Below are 10590 nucleotides of genomic sequence, written 5' to 3' on the forward strand. Positions count from 1 at the left end.
ATATTTATTTTTTGCTCGGAAAAACAAAAACAAAATTGCAATTAAATTAAACCTAAAATGTTTTACTTTTTTTTTTGTGGGAAAAACAACAACAATTTAAAGCAGTATTACACTTATTGTTTTTACGCTTAAACCCTTTTTCGTCTTTGACCCAATTACATTAGATATTTTAATTGCTAACAAAAAATACATGCATTTATTTTTTAATCTTTAAAAATGCAATTTAATAATTATATGAAATAATTTCATTATTGATAAAAATACACATTTGGTAATCTAATTTAATAGAGAGCGATCACACAAACGCACACATGCGATTAATATGTTAGCACACGCAGGCATTGAGCAGCTCTGTGAAACCGTCGCTCTTAAATACACATTAAAACCAATCTAAAATGCAGTTTGTTGTCTTTCAGATGTTTTTTGCTGATTGTGCGCGAGTGACTGACAGCGGAGGGCTTTGATCCAGAGCTGCCGCTCTTTGAATATAGACATCATCACTGAATCGATTTCACAGTCAGTTCTAGTGAAAACGGAGACACAAAGCCGCGAGCACACAGAGCGTCACACGCATGTCTACCTTCACTTTAGCGCTCTCCTCTTCTGGCTGAGAAAGAGCAGATTAAATCACACAATCAGACAAACAAGCGCAAGAGAAAAAACATGAAACCTGAAGCTGATCTTCATCAGATCCATTAGCTCTTGCTGATATAATGGCTCTTTCTTATATCTTTCGTCCAGTGAGTTTCCGTAACTTCTTCAGTCATGCACGAGTATTTTTTACAAATCATTTTATAAAGATAAAGCTCACAAAGAGCTATTTCGAACTGATAAAGTAATGTTATATACACATTTTCGTCCTTGTGTTTATTGATTGTATGAATAAAATACAAGGTTGTACCAGGGGAAACAAAGCAGAAAAATGAAACGGCTAATACATAAATGATTGCATTTTAAAAAGAAGCATTCAGAATAATTCTCAGAAACTGAAAGCATTTTTAGAAATAATTCTATAAAGATCAGACCCACAAAGAGCAGTTTCTAGATGATAAAACAACATATTTATAAATAAATATGTATGTGTGTATATGTTGTTACTTGTATAAAAATGTATATAAATATTTAATAATATTATAATTTTATTACTTTATTATTATCATTGATTTTTTTTTTTTTTACTTTTAAAATAATTTTCACGACTTTGTTAATTTGCATAAGCATGTCTTGGCTTGGAAAACACAATTTAGCAGTTTCTGCCTGAAAACCCTGATTAATAATGGATGAATGTCTTTTACAAACCTGTTGTCCTCCAAATCTCTTCCTCAGAACCTCGATCTGTTCGTTCTCCAGCTTTTGGAACAAAGGACTGACCTGCAGGAGAGGTCAAAAACATTTAATAATTAAAATAAAACAAACAAAAAGTTCAGGTTGTTAATATTCCTTTTTAATAATGCTGTACTTTTCTCACACCTTACGACACCTAATATTAAACCAGTAATATTAAATGTTAGTATTAAGTTAATGGAGCTAGTACCGTGCCGATGCAGTGTCCGGCGGGCAGAGTGCAGATGAAGGTTCCCGTGTTCTGCAGCATTGCGCTGACGCAGGTGGGCGGAGCCTGCAGCTGCTGGCGGATGGTGCGACTGACAGACGGCATGTACGGCTCCAGCACGACCGACAGGAGACACGCCACGTTCACCGACACGCCTGTCACTGTCCCGGCCCGCTGCCTGCGGCACAAACACATGCTAACATCACACAAACACACACTAACATCACACAAACACACGCTAACTTCACGCAAACACACGCTAACATCACGCAAACACACGCTAGCATCACGCAAACACACGCTAACATCACGCAAACACACGCTAACATCAGGCAAACACACGCTAACATCACAAACACACACTAACATCACGCGAACACACGCTAACATCACGCGAACATCAGGCAAACACACGCTAACATCACGCTAACACACGCTAACATAAACACACGCTAACATCACGCGAACACACGTCCCAACATCACACAAACACACGCCAACATCACACAAACACGCTAACATCACACAAACACGCTAACATCACAAACACACGCTAACATCACAAACACACGCTAACATCACGCAAACACACGCTAACATCACGCAAACACACACTAACATCACGCAAACGCACGTTAACATCACACAAACGCACGCTAACATCACAAACGCACACTAACATCACGCAAACACGCTAACATCATGCAAACATGCACTAACATCACGCAAACACACGCTAACATCACGCAAACACACGCTAACATCACACAAACGCACACGAGCATACCCTAACACACAAACACACGCTAACATCACCATCACGCAAACACACGCTAACATCACACAAACGCACACGAGCAGACACTATCACACAAACGCACGCTAACATCACACAAACGCACGCTAACATCACGCAAACACGCGCTAACATCACAAACGCACACTAACATCACGCAAACACGCTAACATCACGCAAACGCACGCTAACATCACAAAAGCACACTAACATCACGCAAACACGCTAACATCACGCAAACGCACGCTAACATCACGCAAACGCGCGCTAACATCACACAAACGCACGCTAACATCACGCAAACACACGCTAACATCACACAAACACACGCTAACATCACGCAAACACACGCTAACATCACACAAACACACGTTAACATCACGCAAACACACGCTAACATCACGCAAACACACGGCAGGAGCTCAAAACTGTGGAAGCCCGTTTCCAACACGAGACAAAAAAAAGAAAGGTAATTGCAACTTTTTATCTCCCTATTATGACTTTGTAAAATGCAATTGTGAGGGGGGGGGTTTCAGGGGAAAAAAAGTCACAACAGATTAAAAACAAAAAATATTGCAATTATAATTTTTATTTGTTATTCAGTGGTGGAAACAAGCTTCCATACAATACAAATTCAAAATAAGAGAGTGAGAATTACTTTGTGCTCATAATCTCCAATAATGTTTTTTTCCTCTGTTTAGAAATAATGTTTAATTTAGATTTTATAAATGGCGTGATCACGTGTTACACGACTTGCCTGTCACCGTCTCCTCCTTTGATCTTCTTCCAGGGCTCGTTAACCTGGATGTACTGATTCCCGTGACGAGAGATATTCAGGATGCACTTCAGAGCATCACGGATCCTGAACAAACAGCCCAGAAATAAAAAAAACAAAACATGATGAGACGCTCTTACGTCTTTACACGTGCATTATTAAGACAGAAACATGCTTGAAGAGATTCTCATCAGAAATAAACGCTTCTTCCAGTAATTTCATAATCAAGGTTCTCACTGTTTTTGTTTAACAATGAATTTCTGAGACACTTCCAGTTGTTTGTGGTAAGGCAACACAGGTGAAAAGGGTCAAAAATGAACTATTAAATATCACCATACTTAATAACAAATGCAAACATTTTTTGAATGACAAGTTTTCTGAAATGTTATGTTTAAATATGCAAATGAGGCACAATCTAAGTGAATGTGCACTAATTTGCATACATTTCCAGAACGGAAATCTGAATAATGAATCATGCAAGAAGTCACAAAACGTAATTTGTGATTTTGTTGACATATTAAAGGTTTTTTTCCAGAGGGGATTTTGGATTTCTCTTTTTATCACTCCATTAATCAGAAAACACTGTCAACAGACATAAAACAAATACATTTTCATGATGTCTTTAGGTATAAAATATAAAAAAATAATGCGATTGATATATAAATAGGCATTCAGAATATAGATAGGAATAAAACGGTTAAGTTTTGTGTAAGTGCTGCTGAAATTGAGAAAAAAAGAGTCAATTAATGTTGTTACTTTGTTAATAAATTTGTATAAATGTTTAATATTTTTAAATTTATATTTGTATAAAATACATAAAAATATGAATCGAAAATAATATATTTTAAAAGAAAAAAGAAAAAGTATATTTATGTGTGTGTGTGTGTGTGTGTATATATATATATATATATGAGCATAAGGAATTTTTTATGTAATTGTTTTATAAATTTCTTTTTTTTATATTCAATTTTTTGTTTTTTTAATTTAACAGACTTTTAGAAGTTTTCTTTCCACTATTCTGAAGGAAAAAACACCTGCTGAAAAGTGATAGCTCCAAAATAGCCCCAAATCTCTAAACTGACCAGAGAGAGAAAACACTGCTTATACTGTAGTGTCTCGGTTTAAGGATTTTTAAGCATCATTTTATACACTGATTTTCTGTGCTATTCTGAGTTTGTGAACCACCAATGACCTGATATTTCCTGGTAACTCTGATTTATGGAGGAATTACTGCCTGCTGAAATATTATAGAGCTGAGCAAAGCCAGACAAATGTCATTACAGGCTGGAAATCAGCTTTAATATTCCCTGATACTGACATGACTGTGTGAGACCTGCATCTGTGGATCTCTGCGTGTTTCTGCAGAATTGTGGGTAACTGACCTGACTTTATCCAGCAGCTGGATGTACTGCTTGAGCTCCCAGTGGACCTCAGCGATGAGCCGCTTGTCATCTTCATTCAGGAGCATCTCAGGAACGCAGCCGTCGAAGAACTTACTGACGAACATCCCGGCCCTGAGGAGAGACCAGCAGCAGCTCTGATGAGAACTAAACGTGCTTCAGATCAGTTCAAGAAAACTAAGAGTGCAGTTATAATGTGCACTATAACACAAACAAAAAGCAAACCAGATTTAAACAGAAGAAGAATGTTTAGTATTTGTAAACAGATGCTCGATAGTTTAATTTAATTTATATTGCATGCAGAAGCTTGATTATTTGAGCACAAAAGCAGTGTTAAGTCGCTGGGGTATATTTGTAGCAATAGCCAACAATACATTGTATGGGTCAAAATTATAGATTTTTCTTTTATGCCAAAAATCATTAGGATATTAAGTAAAGATCATGTTCCATGAAGATATTTTGTAAATTTCTTACCGTAAATATATCAAAACTTAATTTTTGATTAGTAATATGCATTGCTAAGAACTTCATTTGAACAACTTTAAAGATGATTTTCTCAATATTTAGATTTTTTTTGCACCCTCAGATTCCAGATTTTCAAATAGTTGCATCTCGGCCAAATATTGTTCTATCCTAACAAACCACACATCAATGGAAAGCTTATTTATTCAGATTTCAGATGATATATACATCTCAATTTCGAAAAATTGACCGGTTTTGTGCTCCAGGGTCACATTTGTGCATTTTGCCCAAGAACAAGTCCTATGAAGATATTTTAGTTTAAGTTAATTAATGCATTTTATTATGTGAAGATTAGCATCAATGATAAAAAAAAGAAAACCAAAGTAAATAAAACTGATGGAAAGTGAGACATTTTGCACTTTTTTACTTAATGTCAGTGTCATTTTAGTATCACTGATACTATTATAGTTTTTATTAATATTTTGAATCAGTTTTTATTTTCATATTTTCCATTTTTGTTTTAACTTTAAAGTTTTAATAATTTTGTCACGTAATTTTTATTCTTTTAAATTTTTTTTTTTATGTATGCCTGTATAGTTTTTATTCATTTCTATTTTGGTTTCAATTTCAGTTGCATCAAGTTTTGTGTTTTGTTTTTGTGTGTGTGTTTTTCTTGTGTGTGTTTTTTTGATGCTTTGTTTGCTTTTGTAGGGTGACTTTTTAACACTCTGTCAAGAGTCTCCAGAAGAAAAACTGAAAAAAAAAAAAGCCTTTCAGCAAAATCTGGCACATTTACATCATGTTCATTAATGTGCATCACACCTATAAATGAATAAACTTCAAACTTGAAGTTAAACTACATGAAAATGACAAATGCCGCCTTTTTATATTTTAGTTTATTTCAGTTAAAGTTTATTTTATTTCAAGTAACAAAAATGCTTATTTCATGTTTTTAATTTTAGTTTGAGTTTGTGTGAACTACAGGAACCCTGCATCATGTGTTTTTAATGAATAGCTGGTGGCCAAGTGTGAATAAAATACGCAAACTGATTGAAATCTGATCAATCAAGATGCATAAGTGTTAACAGTCCCTGCATGTATTCATTTAAAAAGATAAAACTGTATTTATCTATTTATGCACATTACAGCTAAAAATGAACTGAAGCTGAACTGAAAAGAAAACTGATCTCAAATTTTGTAGATCATAACCTTGAGGAAAAATTGTGTTTTTTATGTCAGTGATTCTTTGGTTTAGTTCAGTGTGTGTGTGTGTGTGTGAGATAGAAGCGCCAGACGTCTGACGGGATCCCGGTGTCTTTAGCCATGTCACCGAACACACCGACGCCTCGACTCTTGGAGAACTTCGTGTCCTCATAATTCAAGTATTCTGGACACATGAAAACACACACACAAACATTATTATTATTATTATTATTAGATATAAATATTAGAATGTTTTTACTCTGCTGTTCAGATGTTTGGGGTTAGTAAGATACTTTTATTCATTAAGGATACATTAAATTGATCAAAAGTGACAGTGAAGACATTTATAATGTTACAAAAGATTTCTATGTCAAATAAATGCTGTTCTTTTGAACTTTCTGTTCATCTGTGAATCCTGAAAAATAAAATTCATCACGTTTTGCACAAAAGGGTCCTCGGGTCTCGGGTCCTCTGTGTAGACCTCTACACTGGAGCACAAAAGCAGTGTTAAGTCGCTGGGGTATATTTGTAGCAATAGCCAACAATACATTGTATGAGTCAAAATTATCCATTTTTATTTTATGCCAAAAATCATTAGGATATTAAGTAAAGATCATGTTCCATGAATATATTTTGTAAATTTCCTACCGTAAATATATCAGAACTTAATTTTTGATTAGTAATATGTTTTGCTAAGAACTTCATTTGGACAACTTTAAAGATGATTTTCTCAATATTTAGATTTTTTTGCACCCTCAGATTCCAGATTTTCAAATAGTTGTATCTCAGCCAAATATTGTCCTATCCTAACAAACCATACATCAATGGAAAGCTTATTTATTCAGCTTTCAGATGATGTATAAAACTCAATTTTGAAAAATTGACTCTTAAGACTGGTTTTGTGCTCCAGGGTCACATATTTAATATGCAGTGGTATATGCATACTAGATAAAATTAGACTGCAATCATCTGTATGGTTTCATGTTCTGTGAATGATCTGATCTGTGTTGTGTTCGGGTCTCACCGGTAGCGATGAGGTGATTCACCAGTGTGTAGTTGTCTTGAGCTCCGAGAAGTGAACAAGGGAACACTACACTGTGGAAGGGAACGTTGTCCTTCGCCATGAAGTTATAGAGCTCCACCTACAGGACACACAGGAGCATTACATCACAGCGAAGAATTCAGGGTTTGACAAAGACACAAAAGCTCCTCAGAAACAGTTGTGGTTGCAACAAAGTGGTTGCCGAGCAACACACAAACATAAACAAAGGTGTATGTTACTTTGTAGAGTCATTTACAACAGCTTCGAACGCGGCTCAGCCAATCAGAATCAAGGACCGGAACTATCCGCTTTATAATTAACCATAAATCAGCTTTTACTTCTTAAAATGCTGATATGACTGCAGCTGCACTAATTTTGAAGTAGAAAATAAAGCAATGGTTATCGGAGGGTGTTTTTACCAGAAAACACTATTTCAGTCTTTCTACTTAAAAAGTTCACATATAATTCAATTAACTCATCTTTTAGCCATCTTCATCTTTCATCTTTATTTAACCCTCTAACTCTAGCACTCTCTATTCTAATTCTATTCTTTAAAAAAAAAACTTGCATCTTATAGACTTGCACTCTATTTATTTACTAACTGCTTGTTTTCTTTAAAAAGAAACTAACACTAGCTTCCCTAATCTTTTTGTATTCTATCTATTTGTTTTCTTTTTATTTATTATACAATTAACAAAAAGAAAAAAAAAGGCCTCTAACACTAGCTTGCTCTATTCTTTTTCTATTCTACCTGTTTTCTTTTAATTAATTATTTAATTTAGATTTTAATTGCTTCCATTGTCCTCATTTGTAAGTCGCTTTGGATAAAAGCGTCTGCTAAATGACTAAATGTAAATGTAATTCAATGTTACTTGCTGCTTCTTTGTAATTATTTGTGAAATTTACTAGCAATTTCTGAATGAAAATTGTTAATGAATTAAAAAATAAATCCTAAGCCTTTTTTTCAGTGTACATCATCTTAAACATACGCAGAAAAATTAAAGTTCTTCAAAACAAGTCTTAAAATAAACATGATGCTAGTAATATTTTGGTATCATTGAGAAACTGCTATATTTTTATTAATATTTTGAATCAGTTTTTATTTTCATATTTGTTCTCTTTTCATTTTAATTTTGAAGTTTTGTTGTGTATTTTTGTCATTTTTATTGTCATTTTAACTGATTTTATTGTTTAACTTTATTGTTATTGTTTTTATTGTTAACAGTTATTGTTTTGTATATATATCTATATAGATTTATTAATATTTATTTCAGTTTTACTTCATGTTGGTTTCATTTTAGTATCATTGAGATACTAATATAGTTTTTTATTTTACATTTTTGTTTAATTTTAATTTTAGTTAAAGTTTTAGTAATTTTGTTCTATATATTGTTTTACACATTTTGATCTATATAGTTTCTATTCATTTTTATTTCATTTTCAATTCTAGTCATTTCAGAACATCAAGTTAAATTAAAACAAGAAATTAACAAATTTTTGTTTATTATTTTATTTTAGTTAACATTTTATTTCAAGTAACAAAAATTATTTAAAAAAATTTTTTTAGTGGGTTTTAATTTGTTTCAATTTCAGTTTTAGTTAATTATAATAACCCTGTCCCAAACAACCATAAACAAGTCTGAAGATATACGATATACATATATATACATAAGATTTGCATCAAATTCAGGAGGTAAATTCTGAAATGTTATTGGCCAGCACCTGCTGAGGATTCTTCCACCACTTCTCCCATTGGTCGGTGTAGTTTGCAGTGATGGAGAGGTAGCCAATAGGAGCGTCGAACCACACATAGAACACCTTCACAGACAGATGGATGCAGACCAATGATTTCAACACATATTAGTGAAATAACATCCTATACAGTGATTAGATTTCCAGCAGCTAAAAAATGGTTTTAAGTCAGTTATTTCTATTTTTTGCTGTAGTGTGTCAGTAGGAAATATCAGTTTACATTTAAGGGGGCGGGGCTGACCTCGTTGCTATGGATGATGTCAGCATGCTTATTAACTATGCACACAGTGATTGGCTGATAGTCTCTGTCAGAGATTTGTTCATAGAAATATTGCAGAGCGCACATATTCAAATAAAGGTTAAAAAATAAAAGTGTTAATTGCTACATTAATACATGATAGTAAGACATGCAAACAAGCACAGATGTTACTTCTTAACCAAATTGTTAATGAAAACAAGGATATAATCAAAGGAAAATTTGGAGTTGAGATAGCCTCCAAAACCAAAAAAGATGCATGTGAAAACACGTGTGTGCTAATAAATGCAGCATGTTTGTAAAATGTTTACATTCTGAGGCAGGTTGCCTGCAACAGCTATTTTAGGATAGTTTGTGGCTTAGGAGTCCACTTCACTGCTCAATCTGTTTCACAGATTTAGGATCTAGTTTTAGCGCTAAAACGCTTTGTGAAATAAGGAGTCCTAAATTTAGGACTGACACGCTCATTACTTTTAAGATTTTCTCCTAAATTATGAGTTGTGAGCTACTTTTATCCTTAAGATGTTTTGTGAATACAGGCCCAGATCTCTGTGGAGCACTGGCTGTTGTCAGACAAAAATCTCACTGGATTATTACAGTTGATGGCAAAATGAATGTTTGGAAATGTAAACTGATATTTCCTACTGACACACTACAGCAAAAGATAGAAATAACTGACTTGAAACCATTTTTAGCTGCTGAAGATACTAGTGTTCTGATCACTTTGGCCAGCACTGTATCTGATGACTGTGCGCTCGTACCTTCTCCTTGTATTCCTCGTGTGGCACAGGTGTTCCCCACCGCAGGTCACGCGTGATGCAGCGCGGTTTAAGGCCGTCGCGGAGCCATGAGTGCGTGATGTGCCGCGCGTTTGCCGTCCAGTCGCCGGAGCCTGTCGATTTATCGAGCCACTGCTCCAGCTCGTCCTCCAGCTACACACACACACACACACACACACACACACATGTTAGGTTTCTGTGAATTGTGGGGACTTTCCACAGACTTCTATTACTTTTATACTGACCAAACGATATTTTCTATCCCCTAACCCTAAACCTACCCCTTACAGAAAACCTGTTTGCATTCTTACACTTTCAGATAAACATAATTTACTATTTTTAATAATTGTTTTCCCTCGTGGGGACCACAGGTCGGTCTCCACAATGTAAAAAATTTCAGGTTTTAGTATCCTTGTGGGGACATTTACACACACACACACACAGACACACAGACTCTCTCACACACACTCACACTCTCTCACACACTCACACACTCTCACACACTCTCACACACTCTCACACACACACTCTCACACACACACACTCTCTCACACACTCACACACACACTCTCT

The 10590-nt window shown here is 34.7% G+C and overlaps 1 protein-coding gene across 1 annotated transcript in view; it reads right to left on the reverse strand.

The window, feature by feature from the left end:
* LOC107758175 (methionine--tRNA ligase, cytoplasmic-like) overlaps nucleotides 1–10590 on the reverse strand; it is a 28579-nt gene that overhangs the window by 3272 nt on the left and 14717 nt on the right. Inside the window, exons 12-21 of the mRNA XM_016575849.1 lie at nucleotides 10000–10170; nucleotides 8953–9048; nucleotides 7213–7330; nucleotides 6274–6372; nucleotides 6027–6042; nucleotides 4506–4679; nucleotides 3102–3210; nucleotides 1535–1726; nucleotides 1300–1371; nucleotides 581–607 (exon numbers count right to left, since the gene is read on the reverse strand). Of these exons, the coding sequence (XP_016431335.1) occupies nucleotides 581–607; nucleotides 1300–1371; nucleotides 1535–1726; nucleotides 3102–3210; nucleotides 4506–4679; nucleotides 6027–6042; nucleotides 6274–6372; nucleotides 7213–7330; nucleotides 8953–9048; nucleotides 10000–10170 (1074 nt within the window). The remainder of the gene's footprint in view (nucleotides 1–580; nucleotides 608–1299; nucleotides 1372–1534; nucleotides 1727–3101; nucleotides 3211–4505; nucleotides 4680–6026; nucleotides 6043–6273; nucleotides 6373–7212; nucleotides 7331–8952; nucleotides 9049–9999; nucleotides 10171–10590) is intronic.

Source organism: Sinocyclocheilus rhinocerous, unplaced genomic scaffold (assembly GCF_001515625.1).
Source record: "Sinocyclocheilus rhinocerous isolate Xijiao unplaced genomic scaffold, SAMN03320098_v1.1 scaffold203, whole genome shotgun sequence".
Lineage (NCBI taxonomy): Eukaryota > Metazoa > Chordata > Actinopteri > Cypriniformes > Cyprinidae > Sinocyclocheilus > Sinocyclocheilus rhinocerous.